The sequence below is a fragment of the Pygocentrus nattereri genome, chromosome 4 (assembly GCF_015220715.1).
Source record: "Pygocentrus nattereri isolate fPygNat1 chromosome 4, fPygNat1.pri, whole genome shotgun sequence".
NCBI classification, from domain to species: domain Eukaryota; kingdom Metazoa; phylum Chordata; class Actinopteri; order Characiformes; family Serrasalmidae; genus Pygocentrus; species Pygocentrus nattereri.
Window position 1 is genome coordinate 28,059,861 of NC_051214.1, and position 25,598 is coordinate 28,085,458.

At 40.5% G+C, this 25,598-nt stretch overlaps 1 protein-coding gene across 7 annotated transcripts in view; it reads left to right on the forward strand.

Annotated features, from left to right (window-relative positions):
- The window catches only part of suco (SUN domain containing ossification factor), a 70,779-nt gene that overhangs the window by 31,484 nt on the left and 13,697 nt on the right, over positions 1 to 25,598 (forward strand). For 2 of the 7 annotated variants that reach the window (XM_017688831.2, XM_017688869.2), the window contains exons 2-16: positions 1,309 to 1,417; positions 5,016 to 5,132; positions 5,569 to 5,924; positions 6,734 to 6,850; positions 7,878 to 7,977; positions 10,025 to 10,130; positions 15,428 to 15,555; positions 15,902 to 15,969; positions 16,543 to 16,650; positions 17,433 to 17,538; positions 18,809 to 18,829; positions 19,120 to 19,175; positions 20,490 to 20,581; positions 21,990 to 22,070; positions 22,888 to 22,971. In XM_017688831.2, coding sequence (XP_017544320.2) covers positions 1,309 to 1,417; positions 5,016 to 5,132; positions 5,569 to 5,924; positions 6,734 to 6,850; positions 7,878 to 7,977; positions 10,025 to 10,130; positions 15,428 to 15,555; positions 15,902 to 15,969; positions 16,543 to 16,650; positions 17,433 to 17,538; positions 18,809 to 18,829; positions 19,120 to 19,175; positions 20,490 to 20,581; positions 21,990 to 22,070; positions 22,888 to 22,971 — 1,649 coding nt within the window. The remainder of the gene's footprint in view (positions 1 to 1,308; positions 1,418 to 5,015; positions 5,133 to 5,568; positions 5,925 to 6,733; positions 6,851 to 7,877; positions 7,978 to 10,024; positions 10,131 to 15,427; positions 15,556 to 15,901; positions 15,970 to 16,542; positions 16,651 to 17,432; positions 17,539 to 18,808; positions 18,830 to 19,119; positions 19,176 to 20,489; positions 20,582 to 21,989; positions 22,071 to 22,887; positions 22,972 to 25,598) is intronic. The other 5 variants (XM_017688847.2, XM_017688838.2, XM_017688854.2 and 2 more) reach the window with 5 other exon arrangements.

Here is a 25,598-nt window from a genome sequence, read left to right on the forward strand (position 1 = left end):
TGTCTTAATTCTGCCGATCTGTAATTACACACACGCATTGGTTCGTCTCTGATAAATAAAAGTTCTGAATCAGACCTTTTTCGGTGCCTGTTGCATCAGCCCTTTACCCAAATAAATCCCAAAAATCACAGCCACTTTGGTTTTACAAGCAACCTCAGGGAATGAAACGCCCAGTCTTTTGAATATGCGGGTGTGTATGCCCCTCCCTCCCCTCTTCTCCCACTTCACGCTAGTGAGAGGTGTAGATCATTTATGGTGGTTTCTGTAGAGCAGATACTAAGAGGCATGTCAGCAATAGGCCATTTATTTATTCATTTTAAATATTATTTTGAAATCTTTAAACCTTTAATGCTTGTTAGACATATATTAGTTACATGACAAGGATTAGTGTGGTAGATTGTTGAGAGTATGACTGCATTTTTTTAAAGCACTTTAATCTGACTATCTTTTAACACCCACACATCTTCAGACTTGTCCACTCATGAAAAGATAATCACCTGAGCAGAGTTCGTGCATCTTCCTGTTTACTCCTGCTATCTTTTCAATAGCGATTTTGTTTTAAGTGATGTCAGCAGATTGATGGGCTCTTATAACAGCTTCCACCACCACTACCAACATCAGGGTGCATGGTTTGTACAGCTTACCTGAGCAGAAGACCTGTGAGAAGCCTCTCCATGTGATTAATAGCATACATACTACCACTCGCTCCACTGCTTTATCCCTTTGCCAAGTATTCTCATTTTGATTTGCCACCAGTGGTTTCTCAATGATTTGGGTTCTTGTATACTGTTGGGTATTAGCAGTTTAATGCCGTGTGTATTAGAGGAACACAGTGGTGTGTTGACTGTAATAACTGCCAATGCCAGGAAGGCTCTAATCCATCCTGTGAAGCACATGGCCTTTGTCAGGATAACACTGCACGGGCTGAGGTTTTGACTAAAGTTAGAAAAACAGTCAAAAGACCTGGTGTAATCTCTGCCTCGCCACCCAGGAGCCTCTTGTTCACTAGTACAGTTAAAATTCCAGCATGCCTCACCCAACGGAGGCACCAGAAAGGAGATGGCCTTGAGGAATCTCTGTTTATTGACATTGAACAACAGTGACTATAGTAGGATAGCAGTGAGGGAGGTGGTCTGTGGTCTCCAAGTGAATGATAACTTGTTTTGTTCAGAGAGAATTTGAGTTGATGTGTCCTGACCAAGCAAAGGAGAAGCCTTCGTCTGTACTGTGTCTGCGGTGTTATTTGGATATTGATAGTTTCAGAGCTGAATAGGTTATTAATGTATTTTTCATATGTGTTTGTTGCAGGTCTCCTGGTCGTCATGTCCGTTGTTCAGAACAGCCCTCTACAGGCCCAGTACTCAGTGCACAGGATAGTAGCCCTCACACAACACAGGAGGAGGGGGCTAACGATAAGGTAACAGCTACAACCAGCAGCAAACAAACTCAGATCTTGCCGTTATCAGTGGAACCTTGAGCTGCATCATCTTTACACTAAGAAAACAAATACAAACTAAATGTCAAAATAAAACATTATACAGATGTTTCAAAAGAAATTTAGACAGAGTGGCTAAAATATTGTTGTTATCCAAAATTAATACGTTTCTCCATTTTTTTTCAGTTTTTCGTTTTTCTACGTTGTTCTACAACTTCAGCACTTGCCCTATACATTGTGTGACAATTCCATAATAAATGGACCAATGGGAAGGCTCAAATATAGCGTGGAATAAAACCACTGAGTATTATCTTACATTACAAGTAAAGAATACTTTTGTCTTCTGAACGTTTGCCGTTTTCAAGATGCTTCTTTTTTTGGTTATCGACAGAACACGGTTTACCTTATTCTCATGCATTGCTCACCAACATGTTTTCGGTTTTAGTTTTCAGCCCAGAAGGTCCTGAATTTCAGTTTCGGCAAAAACTTTTCACTTCAGCTCATCTCCCCTTTTACAAGCGTAAATTATTGATGCGCTGTGTCATTGCAATACTATGCAGAGCAAGCCAGTATTTCTAGGAGGAAGTGTTTACGTTCAAATCAAACCTCCAAACGCTAATCCATAAGATCTTACTACTATTGCATGTGAATTAACAATGCAGTAGAAGTTTACTTTGTCATCCTCTAATTCGTGATCAACTCTTTGACTTAAGTTGAAAAGCTCCAGTCATGTGTGAACCATTCAACGCTTTTTCTGCTGACTCAGAGTGTGAATGAAGGAGGTCATGAGTCACATTCCATTCAACCTGTAGGCCCTGACATTGTGTGTGCATATATGAGAGTGAGGGAGAGAAAAGGTCATATGTGGTTTATGGATTTCTCTCTAGAGAAAAGCAGAATGTATATACATCTAGCTGCGCTGTGCGGTAGTGCAATAGCCCTTCTTTCGAAGAAGCTCCAGTTACACATCTGTCCTTCATCCAGCTAATCTGTAAAGGAATCCACAGTGAGGGGCCACAGCACCCCCCCCCCCCCCCCCCCCCCCCCCAGCACCACTTATTTTTCTTCAGATAGCATTGGCAGCATATAAAGAGCTTTGATAACATAGAGATATGAGGTCTGTGTCTTAGGGTAGCTATGGTTAACGTATTTCGCAGACAGACTAGCTAATCTTTACCGAACCAGTTTAAGCTTGCTTAAGGTTAAGCCTCGCAGAAATGCCTGGAGCTAAGCATTAGTTTAAAAGGGGGCAGCCATGCACTTAATTGCCTTTATTGTCCGTTTATGGTCCATGGTCATGTGGCACGATTGCAGTCTAAACTAAGCCTATTTGGTAGCTATTTGCCATCTTGCTCTCTTGCCTCCTTAAACAAACACCACTCACAAAGCATGATCTGTCCAGCCCAGCCTTAAGGGATGTGTGTTTTGTGCTCTAAAGTCCCATGCTGATTAAGATGTGTAACGTCTTTAACACTTTAAGATACACACAGTGGGAAAAAAAGTTTGAGTGTTGATTTCTTCAGTTTGAATCATAAGAAACAGCTTTTCATTGATTGTCTTCCCTTTTTGTCACAATCCTATACATCCGGACATTTTTGCTAATTTGTTGTAGTTGTTGCTAGTGAGCTACAGGTGGCGCAGCACAGCTCTTAGCTAATTACTTTTAATTTACTTCTTCATAGCATAGTCACACAGGCTGTAAAGAGGAATTTCAGTTCGTCCAAAATGTCTGCTTAAAAATATTTTTTTAAAAAAGGTCATTGAGAGTGGTTTGATGTGAAATGCTCCATTCTCGAGAAATTAGTTGAATCAGAATTGCCTTCAGTGATGGTGGTAGGAACCAGACGTCTGAAGAGGTTAACGTGTCTGAAATCTGAGAGTTATTGCATGAAGTGGTTGAAAATAAACATGCGAGATAATATGAGAGATAATTTTGCAATAGTTTTGAGGAGATTTTTGCTAAAAACATATTTTTAACATGCATTAATGGCACAGTGGTACATGCAGGGTGTTGTACAGCAAAATAATCCCAAGAAATAGTTTTGTAAAAATAAATTTGTTACTGTTTTGGAGGGCATATTTGGTCGAGTGGAGCATTTCATATCGTATCTCTGAATGACCTTTTTTACAAATTTGACCTTGAATGACGAAAACAACCTGCGTTTGTGATCTTGTAGTCTGCTTCTCATATTTCATATTATTTTCCAGGCACAGTGTGAGGTGGGTGTGCACCTATAGCAGAGCTGTAACAGAGGGGGCACTACCGATGCCTACGTCTGAAACTTGAAACAAGAATTGCTATTTTTGAAAAAGCTTGAAAGGAAGTCTGGAAAAGATTTGATTTTATTACTAATTTAATTCAAGGGTTTTAGACATGTTATAGGATATAGGATGGTTGAACTGACTCAGGCAGACAATAACTCTCTCTAGGACGAAGCAATCTGAGCGAAACACTGTGCAGTGAGCTCCTCAGTATATTGAACTTTAAACAAGCCAGGATGCCCCTGCGTCGGAGCGATGAGGTAGGCCCCAGACAGCCAGCGCAACGTCTAATCTCCGTTTTCAACTTCCGGGTTCATACCCCAGTACCCCTTCATGTGTCTGGCAGAAATCAGAGATCACTTCCAGCATCGAATGTAATTCAAACGATTACAGATGCGTCAAGGTATGTAGCGCATTTTTTTGGTTCAGATTGCTTCATCCTAATGGGAGGTACAACAGAATATTTGGGTTATTTTTTTGAGCGAATCTCCCTGTATAAGCGATGTTAAATATATAATTGGTTAATATTATTGTTCCCTACCCGCTGGTGCACAGTGATGTAATCAAAAATCTGAGGATATTTTAGAGGAAGACGAAAATGATTGTTTTGATGAAAGATTACTGGAAAAGATGAATTGTCTTTTTAATTGATTAACATGCCTAATATGAACTAACAAGATAAAAAAGGTCCATTTTAATTCCGGTTCATTTTACAGTTTATATGTAGTCTTGCGTGAAAGTTTTGGCCTTTGGTTGTTTTTCTGATTTTGAAAATAATGAAACATTGTCTACAGAGAACACACTTCTGCACATTTTGTTGGAAAAAAAATTGGCCTGTAAAAAAAACTAAAGGTATATTTTATTATTTCTTTTTTATAGGTTAAATACAGCAAATAAATGGAAATTGTGCACAACAAATTGCCCAAAAAAGGTCATATCCAAGTTTTTTCCCTGCAGGGCTTGTGTTGATTGTTCATTAAGGGGTGTACCAACTTCTGCATACAACTTTAGTGTTTTTCTGCTCTTATATTGGTTACAGACAGATACATGCTGACTTTCAGCAGCTGGAACTTGAGCGCAAAACTCAGAAACTCAATATAAATGTCAGTTGCAAGGACAGCTTAGCACTTTGGGTGAAAGGAACAGTGTGTTCGTTCAGTTTTCCAGGAACAGCCCAAGTCCTCTTGAGACAGCCAGTATGTTTTAGAGTAGTGTTGAGTGCTGGACAAGGCTGCTATCCTTAGTGTTGTAGGGCATTTTACAATATGTGTTGTGTGTCTTCTGCTGGTTTTAAAACATGTTTTTTGTTTTCTTTTAGCAGGTCGAGGAGGAATGGCAGGCACAGTCATCGTACAGCGTGGGGCTGGAGACGGAGAGGGCTGTACTAGAGGAGCAGCTTGTGGAAAGTGCTCCATACAAAGAGAAACACAAACAGGTGCCTTCACTGTGTACATATCCTACTGCTGGTCCAACAGGTTCCATCTAATGATGCTAATGCTGCACTTAAAGTTCTTCCTATTCCTGTCAGCACCTTAAGATATTTGTTTTTGTGCCGCCTTCACTTTCCTTTAGTACTGATAGTTCTTGATGTGCTTGACTGTTTACTATCACTTTTATAATGTGCATACTGCTTTTTTCGTGGTTCTATGAGGACAAGTGTTCCCTTTTTGAGGTGTGGTTCTTATCACTGTATCCGTTAACACTAAATAACTGGTACTGGTCCAACTGGAAACCAGGTTAGAGCAAAAATGTGGAACATCTTATGAACCTGAACTCTTTGTTACGCTGCTGGTGTCCAGTGTCTGTAGTTTATTCTGTATGAGTAAAATAATTGAATAACTTTTTTTCTTTTTCCTTAATTCTTTCTGTAGACTGTGAATATAGCAGAAGATGAGGTGATGGAAGAGGTACCCCCTGTCCATGAACTAGGACCACACCAATCAGAGCCCCATTCTGAACCAGACCAGCAACAGCTTACCCAGGCACAAGCCTACACATCGACACCATCACCACTTTCACCCCAGACCCAGGCAGAGGTTGAACTCCCTCAGCCCTCGGCCACCCAGGACCAGGCTGCTGCTGCTGCTACTGCTACTGCTTCTCCTGCTGATGAACTCCATGGAGAGCTGCAGATAGATCCCAACACAGAAGTCCCCCTCTCTGCTGAGCCCGATGCCCCAGAACCAGCCTCACCTACCTCACAAACCTCCCCCGAAACCCCCTCCAGGTGAGTACAAGCAGAAGAAGAATTTCTTTCATTAGTCAATAAGAATTCATATCATTTTATCAAAATATAATTTTTTTTACGTTGCTTTGATTTAATGTTTCTTGTTGGTAGTCTGTTTTTATTTTTTGCAACCAACAGATGTTGGTTTCTCCCAAAGTATTTTTTAGCCCCCCTACATGGAATCATGTATTTCATTCACATGTGTGTATGCTCAACCATCCTTCCCTTATTCAGCTTAGTGTGTGCTTTTTCCTCATGTATTTCTATCGAGCGCATTCCTTCAATCCGTGTTTGGCCCATATCAGTGAGACCGAGTGAAACAGCAGCCGATCTATCTGGATTACTTAATGGACTTTGGCTGCTGGAGCCTTTTAACGCATTCCAGTCTGTGAATGGATTTCAGCTTGGCATGCTGTTTCTTGTGGCTTATGTTCTCCCTGGACTTCAGGACAGGTAATACCTGATGAAATGTGCCATTGCATTAGGCAGAGGCAAGGATTTGCATTCCGCTATGGCCAACACCAGCGAAACCTAATGAGCCAAGACCAACGCAATCATCTGCAGGAATCCGTTCTCATCTCAACTAAATATCCCATCTCTCTCTTCTCTCTCTCTTCTCTATCTATCTATCTATCTATCTATCTATCTATCTATCTATCTATCTATCTATCTATCTATCTATCTATCTATCTATCTATCTATCTATCTATCTATCTATCTATCTATCTCACACTCTCTTTCACTGTGTTCTCTCTCTCCCCCTCACTCCCTCTCTCCTTGGTAAATGGCCTATGATTTTTTCCCCTCAGTGCACTAGAGGTTGCCAGTGCTGGTGCCCCACTAAAGAACTCTAATGACAGTCAGTGTGAGGTGGGCTCTGTGGCCCTCTCCAGCCAGCCCCTTGCCTCTAACTCCACACTCAGCAGGTGAGTACTGAGGAGCTGTCAGCTCATTGCCAGCTAACCAGCTCATTACTTCGTAACAGCCAGGTAACCGGTTGACTTGGTAACCCTTTGGGTTAACCAGGCTGCAGGGAGCTGCTGGATGCACATATGTGAAGTTGCTCTTCCTTCACTCTTGTCATACTCGTCATTCAGCCTGTTCATTATTCATTTTCATTTTCTCTCTCCTCATGTACTGCGACACTGACGCTATCAACCAAAAATATGTTTTTCCTTGTCATTCAAAACTATCTCATTTTTTTGTTATTTTTAGGTTTTCTAAGCAGGCTGCTCATCTTGCATTCTCTCTCTCTCTCTCTCTCTCTCTCTCTCTCTCTCTCTCTCTCTCTCTCTCTCTCTCTCTCTCTCTCTCTCTCTCTCTCTCTCTCTCTCTGTCTGTGTCTGTGTGTCTCTCTCTCTCTCTCTCTCTCTCTCTCTCTCTCTCTCTCTCTCTCTCTCTCTCTCTCTCTCTCTCTCTCTCTGTCTGTGTCTGTGTCTGTGTGTCTCTCTCTCTCTCTCTCTCTCTCTCTCTCTCTCTCTCTCTCTCTCTCTCTCTCTCTCTCTCTCTCTCTCTCTCTCTCTCTCTCTCTGTGTCTCTGTCTCTCTCTCTCTCTCTCTGTGTCTCTCTCTCTCTCTCTCTCTCTGTGTCTCTGTCTCTCTCTCTCTCTCTCTGTGTCTCTCTCTCTCTCTCTCTCTCTCTCTCTCTCTCTCTCTCTCTCTCTCTCTCTCTCTGTGTCTCTCTCTCTCTCTCTCTCTCTCTCTCTCTCTCTCTCTCTGTCTGTGTCTCTCTCTCTCTCTCTCTCTCTCTCTCTCTCTCTCTCTCTCTCTGTCTGTGTCTCTCTCTCTCTCTCTCTCTCTCTCTCTCTCTCTCTCTCTCTGTCTGTGTCTCTCTCTCTCTCTCTCTCTGTCTGTGTCTCTCTCTCTCTCTCTCTCTCTCTCTCTCTCTCTCTCTCTCTCTCTCTCTCTCTCTCTCTCTCTCTCTCTCTCTCTCTCTCTCTCTCTCACACTGCAGTGAGAATGAGGAGACGGGGACCAATCCTGATCCAACTGCTGCTCCAGACTCAGCGTTGAACAAGACAGCCAACACTTCACACCCTCCAGAAGACCAGCGGGTGAATATAACATTAGATGATAGATTATAAAGTTACTCAGACTGTAATTAGCATGCACTGGAAGGTTAGTACCTTAAACCAGAGATTCACACTTGCCAGACCATGCACTGATAAAGGGTTGTTTAATACAGTTCCGCAACAACAGCACAGAGAAGAGGGGTGGATTTAGTAGCCTAACTGCTGAAATCACATTTGTTATTATTATAATTATCATTTTCAATGTAAATCTTGATTCTTTCTGTTAAAATGTTCATAGTTAAGGTTCAACAGATAGGACACCACAGAATGATGTTGCTTCAGTTGTCGTAATTAACGGAGTGCAGCTGATGGCGACGATCTCCACAATATGTATTGTCATGTTTACATTGTAAGAAGTCATAATGTATTGTCATAATGGTGGTGACAACTATAAACTAATATGGAATAAGTATAAGAATACATTGTTATTGTGAGATTGAGGAATAGAAGTCTGATCTCACATATGGGCCTTTCCAAATTAAGACACTAAATTAATAGTTAAATGTTTGTGTGTCTGTGAGATTTCCCTGTGGTCAGTTCAGGAATCGCAGCATTTAACCTCTACCTTCTCACTGTCTGCCTTTTCACTACTCCGTTGTACACAGAGTGAAAAGGTTTAGTTGTCTCAGATTCCTGCAAGTGATACGGTCCCCTGGAGATCACACCCAGCTGACACACACACCCACACACGCATTGTGCAGTCAGACTTTACATGGGGGTAACCTTGCTACCACTGCAATAATTGAAAAAAGCCTTGTAAAAGCGCCACATCATAACCTGCTAAGTAGATCATTTGTCTTTTTTTTTTTTTTTTTTTTTTTTTTTTTTTTTTTTTTTTTTTTTTTATGGTTGAGTTTGGAATTTTTACAAGAGGAAAAAAGTCACGTGGTGCTTTTTGTACATGATTCATAAATGAAGAAGCTGTTCTCTATTCATGCTGAGAACGTCACCTCTGTTTATCAGGGTTTTCAGGGCATGTACGAACATGTGTGTTCCGGTAAAATACCCTGTAAGGCCTGTATATGTGAATGATGCAAAGCCATAGCATTACCAGTAAAAGCGTCCCAAAAATGTCCTGTGTTTTGAGTGTGAAAAGGGCCTTTAGAGAGAGAGGAAAGGTGGGAGTAGGTTGGACTGAATAACAAAAGGGATAAAAGGCAAAAGAGTCATATACACACACACATGTTTGAAGCTGCTTCTCCTTCTGGGTTGCGGGGGGTAGGGGGTGGGGGGTTGGGTTGGTGCTGGAGCCTATCCCAGCTGTCACTGGGTGGAAGGCAGGATACACCCTGGGCAGGTCACCAGTCCGTAGGACAAGATTCTAATAGAAAAATGAAATTTAAAGTAGTGTCAGAACTGAATTGTATGGAAAGTGTTTGGAAGTTTCTTAATTGTGAACGAGTTTACATTCATCAGAACATGGCCTGAGCATCTCCTCTTTGCGGGTAAAACCCAGACAAGCTCAGTCCATTTCCTGTGTGTGAATGTGCGCACGTGCATGTCTGCGCTTTTATAATCGGATTTCAGAGTTGCATTCTCCAGACTGGAAACTCTGAGTGCTCTTTCATAAAGTGCTTATGTAATACACTCACTCACACCTCGCTGGGCATCGAGCCTCAGTGCAAATTGAAACAAGGCTTTTTTTGTGGAGGGGTGGCAGAAGAGGTTCATGTGAAATTTGACGGTGCTAAAATTATCACAGCTGTGTTGCTAAGCAGCCACCTTCAGACGTTCCAAGTGTTCAGCTACATGTTAGTTTCTTTTTGCTGAATGAAGTTAGAATTAATTTACATTTATGGCATTTTGCTGACGCTCTTATCCAGAGCGACTTACAATTTGATCATTTTACACAGGTGAGCGAAGGTGGTGTTAGGAGTCTTGCCCAAGGACCCTTATTGGTATAGTGTACGGTGCTTGCCCTGGCCGGGGATTGAACCCCAGTCTACAGCGTAGAAGGCAGAGGTGTTAACCACTACACTAACCAACCACCTGTTGGTTGTCTGAGTGTTGGATATTCTGTGTTTTGTAGGTGGTTGACCCAGAGGGAGGGAACGATCCCCCTGTACCCCCTAAAGAGGACATCCCTACCTTTGATGAGTGGAAGAAGAAAGTGATGGAGGTGGAGGAGAAGAAAAGTGAGAGAATATTAATCAACTTTCACGTACAGGATTTTGTACTATACCACTTAACGCTTAGAAGTTGCTCTTTGAAACTCTTTGAAAATAGCTGAAATTGTATAAAACGCACAGATTCTGAACCTTTTGCAACACAAGTTTGCAACACTTTTGCAGTTGTAAGTAGAGGAGAAGGTATTTCAGACGAATTCATGTAACATAGTTAGTACAACAAATTGACAATATCTCTGCACTTCTGTAAATGATCATTTGTGCAGTGTTCTGTAAGCGTTTAAAGTGGAATTTTTTTTTTCTTCAAAATTTCTCTGAAATTGAATCATTAAGGTGTGAAAGAAAGTCATTCAGAGTGGACCGACATGAAATGTTCCATTCTAAAGAAACAAACCAGATAAGAATTGTTTAAAGCAGTGGTAACAGACATAAAAAGCAGTGAATTACTCTAAAAGCTCCCTCGGATAAGGTTATTACATGAAAGTTATGAATATAGTGCCTGAGGCCTGAGACACAATAGTCAGGTTTTTAGCCTAAAACACATTTTTAAATCCATGTATGGTGGAGAGGTACATGTTTTATATATATATATATATATATATATATATATTTTGGCTTTACCACCATTTTAGCATTATCAGCGTTAAATATGAAGGCTCAGAAGACACTTGTAGTTTGACTGGTGTTCTTGGAGCATAAATAAATTGGCTATATTTGTGTAGTACATTGCAACCCCTGAGTCCTATGATCATTGTTTTTTTTTTTTTCTTGGTTTTTTTTAAAGCCATTTTACATCTGAATGACTGTTTGTCAACAATTGAATTATGCTTACATATTGAAAAAAACTACCCTTTAAATGCACCTATGCTTCCTAATAACAGCATGCTAAAAGCACACATACACATGCCTTCACAATTGCCTCATCTCATGTTTCTCAGTGTACATGTTTGCACACATCACACACAGATTTTTCTTCAGGAGGGTCATCAATAAAGAATTCAATTCAATTCAAGTTTATTTGTGTAGCGCTTTTTACAACAATGTTGTCACAAAGCAGCTTTACAGAAGTTTGAAAAAATACAGTTATAACACGTATACCCCAGTGAGCAAGCCAGAAGAAACCTTGGGAGGAACCAAGACTCACAAGGGGAGACCCATCCTCCTCTGGTCAAACAGTATTTACAGTTTAATAAGCTAAATACCAAAGAAAAACGAAGAGGACCTTAGCTAAATATAATTTCCTCCAGAGTGTGACTGGTGACTCTGGCAGATCTAACTATAACAGCATAAACTAAAAGGAGAGAACCAGAAGGTAACATAGATATGAGAGTACCCTGAGACACTGGGATCCCCCCATTGCACTGTCAACAAACCTGTGATAGCATGAAGTGGTGGGTCAACAGCACCAACATCTCAGTTTACCATAAGACTCTATGCCCATGAACCCCTGGATCTCCTGCCTTTATCTAAAGGGGTAGTCTAATTATCAAAAGCTAAACTAAACAAATGTCTTCAGTCTAGACGTAAAAGTTGAGACAGTCCTGAACATTGACTGAGAGATTATTCCACAATTTGGGGGCTTTATAAGCAAAAGCTCTTCCACCCATTTAAGTCTTCTGAATTTTAGAAACCAGTCGAAAACCAGCATTCTGGGATCGGAGTAAGTGAGGCGGTTCATAATGGGAAATAAGATCTTGCAGGTACTCCGGTGACAGACCATGCAGGGCTTTATATGTCAGTAAGAGAATTTTATAGTCAATACGGAATTTGATAGGAAGCCAGTGTAACGCTGATAAAACTGGGCTCATGTGATCAAATTTTCTGGTTTTAGTGAGAACTCTAGCTGCAGCATTCTGAACTGATTGAAGTTTATTTAGGTTCCTGTTGGAGCATCCTGACAACAATGCATTACAGTAGTCTAGCCTTGAAGTTATAAAGGCATGTACCAATTTTTTAGCGTCATGTAGGGATAACGCATTTCTTAGCTTTGAAATGTTTCGGAGGTGAAGAAACGCTGTAATATTACCTGTGTTGATTAAACGTTAGATCTCACCAATCGTCACACCAAGATGTTTAGCTACTGAAGCAGGTATTACAGGGAAGTCTGCAATATTCAACATTAAATCTGAGCATTCATTCCGAGCAGCCTTTGGACCAAGAAGGAGAACTTCTGTTTTAGTTGGGTTTAAAAGAAGGAATTCTGCAGCATCCAGTTTCTTATATCTTTTTTCAACAATTTTATTTAATCTGGATTGATCATCTGGTTTGGCTGATATGTACAGCTGTGTATCATCAGCAAAGCAGTGGAAACTAATTCCATGTCTATTTATAACTAAGCCTAATGGTAACATGTATAATGTCAGTAATGGAGGACCTAAAACAGAACCTTGTGGAACTCCATATTTCAGAAGCTGCACTTAGTTCTAGCATATCAGCAGAGATATGTGGCCTTGATCAGAGGCAAGGAGATCATTTGTTATCTTAACTAGAGCTGTCTCTGTGCGGTGGGACCTGAAACAAGATTGGAATTTTTCTTATATAGATAGGAACAGAGTTGCTGGGCTACAGTTTTTTTCTAAAATCTTAGAAATAAATGATAAGTTGGAAATGGGTCTGTAGCTTGACAGTTCGCTGGGGTCAAGATTTGGCTTCTTTATCAAAGGTTTAATCACAGTTTGAATGATTTGGGTACATGACCAAGGCTTAGAGAAGAATGAATTATTGTTAAAATTGGTTTAATTATAGCTGGTAGTACTTGTTTAAATAAGTTTGTTGGAATCCATGTCAAGTGTGCATGTTGCAGAATTTGAGGAAGATTATTTTTTCTAGTTCTGACTGCTGAAGCGGACAAAATGTTTCCAGTCTCTCTTCTATAACCACATTGTGTGTTGTTTCAGCCAGACCAGATGATGAGTAGGTTACTGGTATCTGTCGAACTTTTTGTGTAATATTCTCGATTTTGTTATTAAAAAAAAGTCCATGAAATCATTGCTGCTGTCGTTGGCGGGTATTTGAGGTTCAGATCCTGCCTGGTTTTTGGTACGTTTTGCCATTGCGCTAAATAAAACTCTAGGATTGTTTTTGTTGATTCCGATAGGTGAGGACAGGTATGCTGAGTGTGTTTTGATAAGTGCCTTTCTGTACCTGCTAAGGCTGTCCTTCCAAGCAGAGTGAAATACTTCCAGCTTGGTTAGTCGCCATTTGCGCTCTAATTGCTGTCATAAAGTGTCTGTCTTAAAGTGCGGCTTTCATTGTTGTACCATGGAGCGAGCTTTTTCTGTTGCATCATTTAAATTTTTATAGGTGCAATGTTATAAAGAAGGCGGTGATACAGCGACTAAGACGGTTAGCTAGGACAGAACACTGCCCTGGCTAATCTGTTTGACACAGCAGTGCACACACTATTTTTCCCCTCTCTCCTTCGTTTACTCTGTTCTTCCTTTAACTGTGCATTAATGATTTCTTCTTTCTCCATCACGCCTGTTCCTTTTGCTTCGCTTCTTTTCTGTCTCAGTTTGTTGGCAGTTTGTGACTGTAGGCCCTCATTTAGGAAGTGGAGCGTGCACAGTGGATATTGCATAACCTCATATGCACACATGCTCTCATACACTTGCACACATATACATACATGCTCAGCCTGCTGTAATGGACTAGCCTGGTCCACTGAAGCAAAGAGAAGTCTACTTTTAGAGCCTGTGTTCAGCACAGCTGCATAATTTACCTTTTGCAAAATGCTGATGTTCCTGCAGTATTCATGCCTGTGTGTATGGTATTATGCAAGTCAGACTGTTTTTTTTTTTTTTTTTTTTTAATTTTCACTGTTCTAATAAAATCAGGAAACATTTTAATCCACTCTACTTTTGTGCATATCAGTAAATAGTCTTGCAAAAATAAGGGAAGAAAAAAACAGGAGTTCTAACGCAATTAAAATATATAGAGAAAATGGGACTCCTGACATCTGCGCAAGACCTGGTAAAACGGTCACCATCAGATAAATAGTACTGAAAGCTTTCATCTTTGACCGAGAATAAAATCAAGCTCCACTCTTGTTTCAGCTCTGAAAAACATGTTCACGTTTTTGTTCATCTTTCCACTGAAAGAGGACAGCTCGGTGCTTTTTGAAAAGGACAGGTAGTGAGCCTTTATTGAGAAAAGAAAATAGGGGAAAAATAAGAACATTTGGCCTAGAACAGGATATCTGGAATGTGAGGTAATGTTTATGGACAAATGAGTGTAAATTTATAGCTGGGATCGCTTTGGGTGTGAGAAGTAGAAAATGTAACCAACCTGTGGGATAGAAGGTGTATATCTGTAGATTTCTTTGAAAACTGAAAGCAAGTCCCCTAAAAAGAATGGAAGCTGTAATGAAGGGTGGACATACCCTAGTTGTTGAGGCTTCTTTATGCTTTTTCTCTGACACAGATAAATTTAAAAGCTTTTGCTTAAAATTGTTCTGAATGGAAATGAAAAAGACAAAGACATTCATGATAATCTTGGTCTATCCAGTAGTTCAGTGCAACTTGAATGTGGCAGCCTTGAACCCTAGCTTTGTGTTGTTTATTTAAGATAATGAACTGGGTCTATCTTGGTTCTGATGAAATGGGCTGTACTGTTATTAGGTGTTATTCAGCGTATTTGGTTTGTTTTTCTTTAGCTAGGAGTGTCTGACCTTGAACATTCTAGAAGAAAAATGGAAAACAAGGCCCCTCAAATCAGATTAGGGATAAGTGATTGTACATCTGTATTAACTAGCTGCAGTCAGCATGTGCCTCAGCAGGACCAGGCTGTCGTTTTAACTATTGTTAAAGTAATACTCTGTCAATCTTTAACCCCCAGCCTGCTGTCTGAGGCCTTTTAGATCGACTTTTAGATGTTCGTATATTTAGTCAAAGGCGGGTGAAATTCCTCATCCATTGTGTACACATTCCTGTGCTCTGATTTGTTGCTGCATAGGGAGATAATGTAGAGATAATGACTACATATCTACATACATACATGCGTTAAAATATCCTTTCACAGGTTTGTACATGATGGATGCACATTAATGTAAACACCAGCTTTTCTGTCTGGGTCACTTGAATCAACCATTCGTTATCTTCAACCCTATGCTTATAATTCAGTTATTAAGCTTGAGTTATTATTCAGTAACTTCTAAATTGAGTAGCTACTATGAAACCAATATCTAAAGCATGTAGTTATGTGAGTAGATGGAGGTGTGTGTCTATATACAAAAAAGTGTGAATATTTCATGTATAAATAAACTTATTTATTTATTTATTTATTTATTTATTTTCCCCTTGCTTCAGGCCAGTCTTTGCACACTTCATCCAATGGCAGTCCACACCCAGTCAAGAAGGTCCAGAAGAACTTTAAGAATAACTACGCATCTGTGGAGTGTGGGGCCAAAATCCTTGCAGCCAACAGCGAGGCCAAGGTAGAGACGAGACCCTAATGAGTGGCGTCTCTCCATTGATTCAAGCTATTTATAATTTCTCTTAATGTACGTCTAGTGGTCTGCTTGTAAGTTATAATTCCCTCATTACTGGATTGCTGCCTGTCACATCGCCATGAGCCATATATTCATTTTGGCCATGTAATATTGCCATCATCTGCTGATTTGCTATTAAATTAAGTTTTCATTGTTCAACTTCATTTTTGACAAGGCTTAAAATACCTCGTGTACAAGAGGCATCGAGGAGAGAGGCATCTCATCAACGTATGCATAGAAGTACATGTCTGGGGAGCTGTCTGACTTGTTTGTGTTCGTTCTTCTTCTCCAGAGCACTTCTGCTATCCTAATGGAGAATATGGATCTGTACATGCTGAACCCCTGCAGTAATAAGATCTGGTGAGTCACTTTTATCAGTCTCAGCACTCCAAGGGAATTAGATTGGCTAGCGATGCACAGATATGTGAACTATGGGCCGATGCTGATATCCAATATTTTTAATGTACATATGTGCCAATGCTGATGCACAACCATTTATAAAATGTAGAAATTTGAATTATGGAGAGATTTAACATTTTATTTGTCAAAGGTTACAAGTGCAGTAAAAAGAAAAACGTAGACATTTTGGCACGGCAGCCTAACATTCCAACCAAAACATTCTTTTTTTTTTCTGGAGTACAAAAAGGGCGAAATCAAATTGACTTGATTTGAAATATCATCCAAATCTAAACATCTGCACGATACCGAGATCGACATGATTGCGAGGTCATTGTTGATCACTAGTATGGAATTTGTGGCTACAGTGTAGGGCAGCATGATATGAACAGAATACTTGTATTGCAAGTATTGTGTCACAAGACCAGGCCAAGCGGTAAGGCAGGGCAGCTCTTCAAATGGGAATGACCTGTGAAAGTGATCTTGTGAAATTTTCAAGTTTTCTCCTTCTCTCGCCTCCCCCTCTTTGTTTTCCAGGTTTGTCATTGAGCTCTGTGAGCCGATCCAGGTCAAGCAGCTGGACATTGCAAACTTTGAACTCTTTTCCTCCACACCAAAAGACTTCCTGGTGTCTATCAGTGACAGGTTTGTAAACTTCATTCCCCACCTGTGCTGCATCCTGGAACCTGAAGGTCTTTTCCCACCCATTCTCTCCGTCACTGATGTCTCTCTAAAGCACTGTTTGAGCAGGGTAATTTAGCCTGGGGAAGTAATATCATTTAAGTGCTTACCAATAAGGACTGTGAATGTAGTCAAGTATGAATCTAGAAGTGTTCTGGTGTGAGTGACCTTCTTTAATTTGCTGAACGCAGTATTTCTTCTATAATAGTAGTTCCTTTTTTGTTCTGTTTAAAGTAATAACACTTGATAATAGGCATGCCCTTATGCCATGTTCAAAATCTTATTACGTGCAGTAGTTGGCACACTGATGCGACAACTACAGTACATAATAAGATTAAGAACAACTACAATTACTCTCTGTAATATACTTTGTCTGAGGGGCAGACAGTATGACTACATGTTGTTATTGTAATAAATTACATAACATACTTTCTGAATAAATTCTAGGCTTTATCACTTCATCTAGAACACTGAACAGCTGCATTTATCGTTAAAAGAAAAATTTTGACTGATTAGACAGCCTTTTAAGGAGCCTTTATCAATGGATGTTAGTCCATTGCATTATTATTAAACTTATTCATTTATTCTTATGATGTTTCCTGATTTTATGACTTGTTTTGTGAGTCAGCTGGTCAATTCTCTTAACAAATGCCTTTACAGTCTCACTGTGGTGAAACTGATCTCTCTGTATTTGAATAACCCACTCATTCATCATAAATGTCCTACTTCCTGCTGTTTCCTATTAGATATCCAACAAATAAGTGGATCAAGCTTGGCACCTTTCATGCCCGAGATGAACGCACGGTGCAGAGTTTTCCTTTGGATGAGCAGCTGTACGCCAAATATGTGAAGGTACACCTTAGCGTGCAGTTTTTGATATAAAAATGAATGTGTGTGTGTGGTTTTTGAAGCCCTTCCAAACACCCTAATTAGTGCACTACTTTCCATGTGATTGAATAGGAATAGGTAGAGAATAGGGTGCTGGTATCAGAGGAGGCATTCAGGACACAATGTTGTCCTGACAATCCCTGAGGGCATCGTTGTGACTGCCCAGTTTGCTTTGTCCACAGACTAAAAGCTCAGGTTATTACAAGGTATCAAATACATGCACAGTGGCCACAGTGACCTTTCTCTGTGTGTGTGTGTGTGTGTGTGTGTGTGTGTGTGTGTGTGTGTGTGTGTGTGTGTGTGTGTGTGTGTGTGTGTGTGTGTGTGAGTGATGGAGCCTGATTTATAGAGGGTGGTAGCAAGTATTTGGGTGACATTTAAAAATCACATTGACCTGTGTGTGCGCAGTTTAGCTAGAAGGTCATGCTTAAGGCCACAGTACAAATAATTGTGTTCCTCGTGATTCACATACAGTGCGATAACATTTTTAATCAGACACAGAGGCACCAAAGAGCAACAAAATATTGTCAGGGAAAATAGCATACAGAAATTTTTGTCAATAGGTATTGGGCTAGGTCCAGGAAAATAGTAAAATTTTTCTGGTGCTTTCTTTGTCTCTGCTGGTTTTTTTTGTGTGAAAGTGGGGGGAAAAAAGGAAAAACTGCTGTGTGTGCAGGTTTTCTTTTTCTGTCTTTCTCTCTCTTCCCCGTTATGTTTCCTGCTGTGTTGCTTGGGGGCTGTTTCTTCATAAAAAGAGACTGGCTTTGTGCTTTGACTTTGATCTGGAGGCTTCTCATCCCACACTGTGATTCATATTAAATACTTATCTGTGCGTTTTTTTTTTGTTTTTTTTAAAGAACAGTTATGAAACGGTAGATCGTGTTTAATTCCCTGACAGTGTGATCTTGGGGCTTGTGCCTTCATGTTCTGCTTTGCCGTTGGGTACTGTGTATCTGTTATAGGTGTGAAGTTATGTAGCGTAGTCATGTCTCTCTTACTCTCTGCTTTGCCTTTCATTTTTCACGCAGGTAATATTACTCTGTTCTGACCTGAGCTCATATTCCTGTGTGAATACTGTTGCTTATAACGTGGCGAATGAAAACCTGAAGAATTGCTTGACTTGCTTGTGGCATGAATCGAGTCTCTCTCTTTTTTCTTTCTTTTTTTTTTACTGATTCTTCTTTTTCTTGTTTTTCTCTCTTTCTCTCTCTCCCCTGTCTTTCTCTTGCATCAGATGTTCATCAAGTACATGAAGGTTAGCATTTTCCCCTTGTAGATGTTTTGAATGCACAGTAATGGCAGCTTTGGTGGCAGGGCTCAAGTAGAGTAATGCATGGCAATGACATTTTTTACGCACACAAGAAAGCTCGCAAACACACATGCTTTTTTAAAATTTTTTTCTGCAGTACTGTAGAAACATTCACGCTTTGCAAGTACTTCACTCTTGGGTATTTTTGCCTATCATGGGTAAGGGTGAAAGTGTGCATGTTCTATGGGTTCCTGTTTTCTAGCATTGTACATATTTTCTGTTTTATCTCTCTGCAGGTTGAGCTACTCTCACATTTTGGATCTGAACATTTCTGCCCTCTTAGTCTGATCAGGTGAGTTTGATCATTTGAACGCATTTGTTTTATCACTACCATTTGCTATATATTTTTTAGGGTTTTAAATGGCCCAAAATGTAGTTTCCAAATGTCCCGTCCTGTTGACGATATAAAGTTTTTTTTTATATGAGGCACAAAACTGGGCAGCCAATCTCAAGAGGTCATTTACATATGCCCATCATAAAGGGACAGTAAGGGACAGGACTTTTTGCGTAAACTCGTATTGAAATAGGAAGAAAAAACTGTAGACTGGTGTTTCGCAAAGTGAAGAGTGATCTAAGTTTAGAGAGGACTAAAAAAAAAGATATTATCAAATGCAAATTGCACTTTAATACTTGCAAATATTTGTTATTATTTTATGCCTGTCTTTCCTTTTTACCTTGTTTTAAAGATTTTAGAAGTTTTTAAAAGAGCGAGAGGACAGAGTCAAGTTGATTTCTGCTGTAAGTGTTGGTCTGTGCCGTTTGCCTTGGCAGAGAAGTGACTGTGGGTTAGAGGCCTGTGAAGGGGCCAGACCTGCCCCCAGCAAGAGGAACACACACACACACACACACACACACACACACCTCTTAATCAAGCAATTCCTTTATGTGCTGAGGGAGCGCAGGCATGAAGCAGCCAGAGAGAGATGGAAAGGGGGAGGGAGTGAGAAAAGCTCCTGTAATGACCCATATCTGCATCAGGACTCTAGTTACAAGCTCTTGAACCTCAATCCTCTTTCACTGCTCCTAGACCGCATTTCTTTAGAACAATGTATTTGGTGTATGAGAGATTTCTTTAAAGAACAAAGTTTTCAACTTCACTCAGTATCAAAAATGTGTGCCTCGTTGTCTTTTCTTTTTAAATACGACTGATGCTACTATGTTGTGTGTTTTGATAGCTATTTGTGTAGTATCTCCAGTCTCTGATGCCCTTCCTCTCTTATTTGCGTTCTTTACTGAACTTTAAATGTATAACCTTTTGAATGCCTCATTCTAGGTAGTGGGTTATGTTGGTGAAGCAGCTGGAAAAATCCTACAGATAACCTCTAAGACCTTAATCAGTCTTTTAGAAAAGAGAACTTGTTGTGTTTGAGCTTTGAGGCCCTGCTGGTGTTTTATCAGCTTGTAGTTATGTGTTGTGATGGTTAGACCTGTTTGGTTAAGATAAAATGTGGAACTCTATGTAATTTCCCCATGTGTACTTTTTTCACCCCACTAGCTTTCTGTTTAGGGCATCTACCCTGTCTCTGTCCTTTCTGTGTCTCCACGTTGTCTCCTCAACGCTTGTCCCTAACGACTATCTATGTTTTGTGTTTTTTCTGACTTTTAGGGTGTTTGGCACCAGTATGGTTGAGGAGTATGATGAGATAGCTGACTCCCAGTATCCCTCAGAGAGGGTAGAATACCTGGACGAGGACTATGGTATGACTGCCTTTTCTTTTCCTTGGTGTTATAATGTGTGTGTGTGTGTGTGTGTGTGTATGTGCCGAGTAGATGGAGAGAGTAAAATACGTGAAGAAAATAGTGATGGCCGAATACTGAATACACTATCCTAAATGTATTAACAATATATAAAAATGTAACAGATCCTGAATACATTCAGACTACATCCTTCTAAGGTATAGTGAATAACATTGCTGTTGTAATTTGTACTTCACACACCTCCTTGCTATTTACAGTGGCAGAATTCTTCATTTCTGTTTCATGTATTTATTTTTATTTTGCTCTCATCACCTGTTTGCTTCAGTCCAGTGCTGCTCGCACAATCCCCTTGGCAGGACCACTTTCTCCTTAAGCAAGCAGTTTGGTGTATGAATATGAAGTGGATAGCTATACATTTTCAGTTGATTTCAGTGTATGTGTGTAGCATAGTGAAATAAAACACACACACAAGGCTGATGCAATGCAATACAAGCTAAGCTTGGCACTTGTGAACTTGTTCACTACTGAAGAGACTGTTCAGTTCAGTCATTCCTCAAAAGAGTTTAATAACACTGAGGTTAATTAGTGGCTCATCACATTGATTCATCAGTCTGCTCAGGCATCTGCTGTAACTTCAGCGTCTGTAAAGAAGCTGTTTGTTCCTTTTTAAAGTCTGACGAGTGTGTTTGCAACACGAGGGCTGATTTATCTATGCGCTGAAAATAGTTAAGGTTTTTTGATGGGGTTTCTTTTAAAGATTTGTATTTTTTTTTTAGTAAGTGGCCATTCTTAAAGTATTCTTCAGAAAGTTTAAAACGTAACTGTATTCTGAATGTTGCCTTTAGACAATGTTACTTGGGCTGAACACAGGTGCCTAATGCCTGTTTTGTAAATATGTTTCCCAAATTTGTGTTCCATCATATTCGTTACGCTGTATGATTTATATATTGGCCCATAATATTGAGGTCTTGCAAATTTATCAGCATCAGCCTTAATGAATAGATACTTCTGAGGTGGTTTCATGCTTGCATTTCCATAGAGACTGCTGTATGTAGTATAACATATGCTCAGATCTTATACAGCGAAACAGGTTAAATTAAATGCAAAATATCATCATGAATAAAATAAAAAAGCATATTAGGTATGAGGGTGAGACGTTATAATCTTTTTATGAAGAGAACTACTGAAAAGTAAGAGTTAAGAGTTCTGGCAGGCTCCAGCCCCCCCAGTGCAAAGACTTCTGCTGTTTGAATTTTAGAAATGTGACCAAACCGAAAACTGATCTCTCCTTCACTAGACCGTGAGCTGTGTGTGTTTTCCTTGATTTACCTCTGTGTTTACGTGTTATGACATTGGTTGCTGTGCGTGTCCATTAGCTAACATACTGAAGCTGTTCTCTTAACTCCAGACCTCCATTTCTTAGATTACCCGCCAGGCTACCTTCCGTCTGAAGACAAGCCATCAAAGAACCTCCTGGGTTCCGCTACAAGTACGTACCATATAACTTCCTGTCTTTCTTTGTTGTGGCTTCAGTTGTTTCCAGAATATTACAATCCCATATTTCATATTATATTCCCCAACTGAAAGACTCTTGACCATGGACTATGAAATCTTCCACTTGTATATTTATAAGAACAATTGAACAGTGTAGGTCTCTGCCATGAGCTTCTCAGTGTCTTTAAAGGCCACAATGGAAAACCTGGGTATAAATAATGGGGATTATATTTAAAGGTCCAAATCCAAATAATGTCTAAAGACACTTGTGAATAGCTTTGGTCACTCTTTGGATTAGGAGTTGGATTGGTTTACATGACGATGTCTTAAACAGTAACTATATAAGGCCTGGAAGGATAGGTGAGGGGATTATTCAGGTATACACCCAGCTTGGTGGAATTTTGTTAGCATCTGATATGCGGAGACGGTATTATGTCAGGCATCCAGGAATATAATGTTCCCCCAGCTGTTTCTTTCTCAACCTCTCATTTAGTTTAGCTTGGATGTTTCAGTGCTCCTCTGTTCCCTTCTTGAGCAGGATGCACAGTGTTTGTCTGTTCCCCAATGACGCAAGAAACACGCACGGCAGTGCAAACACACAGACTCAAACTTTACTATTTCCATGTGTTGACATGGGTCCTGTGTGCTAGGGGAGGCTCAATGTTGGCAAGAGAGCTACAGTCCTGTTGGCTTAAAACAGGCCGCCATGGTCAGTTAACTACCAGCAATCTGAAAATGCATGCACACAGGGTCTCTGTGGACCCAGTTGTATTTCAGGTATTTGATTTCCTGTGTTTGATTCTCTTTTTCAGATGCCATCCTCACCATGGTCAACAACATTGCTGCTAATGTTCTAGGTGGGAAGCCAGAGCTTGAGGATGGCGCTCCGATGGAAGGTACATTGTTTTGTTCTTTTTAACCGCTTAAACTGTAAATACCTGTATGTGGATCCACACTTCAATTGTTCACTCTGTTGACTACTGTGATGCCAGCCTGGCGAGGGGCCGAGTCGCACTGGCTGGGACGATAAACGTGAACCAAGGAACACACACACAGACCAGCATGGGTGCAAAGCAAACTTTCATTCATAGTGAAACCTTAACATTGGAAAATGAACTGAAACGTTGCCTAGGACACTTAGACTCCATGCAGACACCTGTAGTCTTTTTCAGGCTCTCCAGCCAAGGTTCTCTCTAACGTGTTCACACTGGTGCACAGCAATTACAGGGTTAAGACCCTCTGAGAACTGCTTCCACACCAACTCTGGAGCAGTTTGTTTCAAGTATGAACACAATATGGACTGAAAATGTCTAAATGGACTAAACACAGACTGATCATCTCTTCTCTACATACCATCTTAGGGTCCTGCAACGGACTAATTTCTGGAGCTGTTTTGACATATGTATGCGTTTATCAGCTCTTCATGAATTTTTGAACAGATAGGTTCATTTTTAAAATGAGGCAGCTGTACGATTAGAGCACTAGAAAATATTTGATACACTGGTATTATTGCCATATTACTATCCATATCAGTCATACGTCTTCAATGTTTTATAAAGGCAGAAAGCCATCTGAGAGTTTGTGTTCTCACAGAGCATCTATAGGATGTTTACATTATTACATTGAACCAGACCAAAGGAACACAACTACACACACATAAATGGAACCTTCAGATTAATCACTGAATAATAATCCACGAGTCGAATAATCCACTAATGGGTTACACAACCCCCTATAATGGTCCCCCACTGTTAGAGTCTGACCCCTGAAGTTTTCCATATGGCTATAAAGACTAGTGGAATACACTGCTGTGCTCTCTCTCGCTCTCTTGCTCTCTCTCTCTCTCTCGCGCTCTCTCTCGCGCTCTCTCTCGCGCTCTCTCTCTCGCGCTCTCTCTCTCGCGCTCTCTCTCTCGCGCTCTCTCTCTCGCGCTCTCTCTCGCGCTCTCTCTCGCGCTCTCTCTCTCGCGCTCTCTCTCTCGCGCTCTCTCTCGCGCTCTCTCTCTCGCGCTCTCTCTCTCTCTCGCTCTCTCTCTGGCTTACAGCTGTGTGTGAAGGGTGGGGGTTGTTGCTGTGCCAACTCTGCTGGAGCCCACAGGACTGGCAAAAAAATGTGTTTGAGAAGTAGGGGAGCTTGCCGGGGTGAAGCTCTCTCATGTTGAAGAAGTGGCACTTTTAATGCAGCTGATAAAGCCTTGAGGCCCCATTAAATGCACCTTAAAGAGTTTACTCACTTTCTGAAATGATTGTATATATTAGCTATAGCTGTAATTGCGGTTTCTAATGGGTATTGTACGCAGTAGTTAATGGACACACTGTGTTATCACCTCAAAAGTTTTGTCTCAGAATAGCCCCTCTTGATTTCAAATAAATGTTAGATCAGTATTTATAGATGTCATTAACAGTTTGTTTCCTGCAAGCAAAGTAATTCTGGAGTCTGAGAACTAGGCAGGATATTTGCTTTTCCAAGAGTTGGCCTTTCATAATGCAATACTTTGCCCCTCTCACTGGGCAAACAAGCTTAATGCCAGGAGGCTTTTTGAAAAACAAACCTACCTCACTGCCCAAAGTGATTAGTTTGGGAGTTTGCTCATGCGGAATACATTTTGGTTTAACCCGACAAAGCATGACTCATAAATTTGGCTCCTAACCATTATCTGCCCTGGAGTGAACCGGAAGTTTGTGAGTTGTACTGACAGTTTGTCCATGATGAACACATGATGGCAGCTCAAATTATGTTACACATGTGCAGGATGAGAGTGACAGAATTAGATTGGTGGGAATTTTTGTGTTAGTGGTTGTGTCTAATAATGGAGCTGTAGTGTGTTCTCCAAGCCAGGCCTGAATCCTGGCATCCCATGTGTAAAGCAAGTGACTTAACCACTCTGCTGTTTTATTTGCTTTTTTTATGAATTTTTGTCCAACTTTCTCCCCAATTTTGTCGTCTGCAATTCCACCCGCTAGTTAGGACTCCCCCGGTCACACGATGCAATCAACATTAGGAATGTGAAGGCTAACACAGCTTTCCTCCGAGACCTGTGAAGCACCACCTCATCTTTTCGAACTGCCTCTCAGGCAATGGACAGCCGAATGCACTCGGAGGAAAACGCCATCTGCCAGGTCTGTTATGTCAGCTAACTAGCATCAGCTTGAGTGATTGGGGAGAAATTCTACCCACACAAAGAGAACGAGACCAATATGTTCTCTAGGACTCCCGGCCTGGCCACGGATGGCTGTGGCATCGCCAAGGATCGAACCTGCGATCTCCTGATGATAGGGCCAATGCTTAGACAGTTGCGCCACTCAAGAGCCCTTCACAGAACCACTTTTGAAGCAAACCCAAGTGCACAGTTCAAAAACTACTCTAGCCTTAACTACTAGCCTCTACAAATGGTTCAAACATGATAGTTATTGACTACCAGTGTTGTGTGTAAATTGTGTGAAGCAGCAACGGTTGCGATCACAACAAATCTAAATCACAATGAAGACCTTTTTTAAAGAATTTTATATATATATATATATAT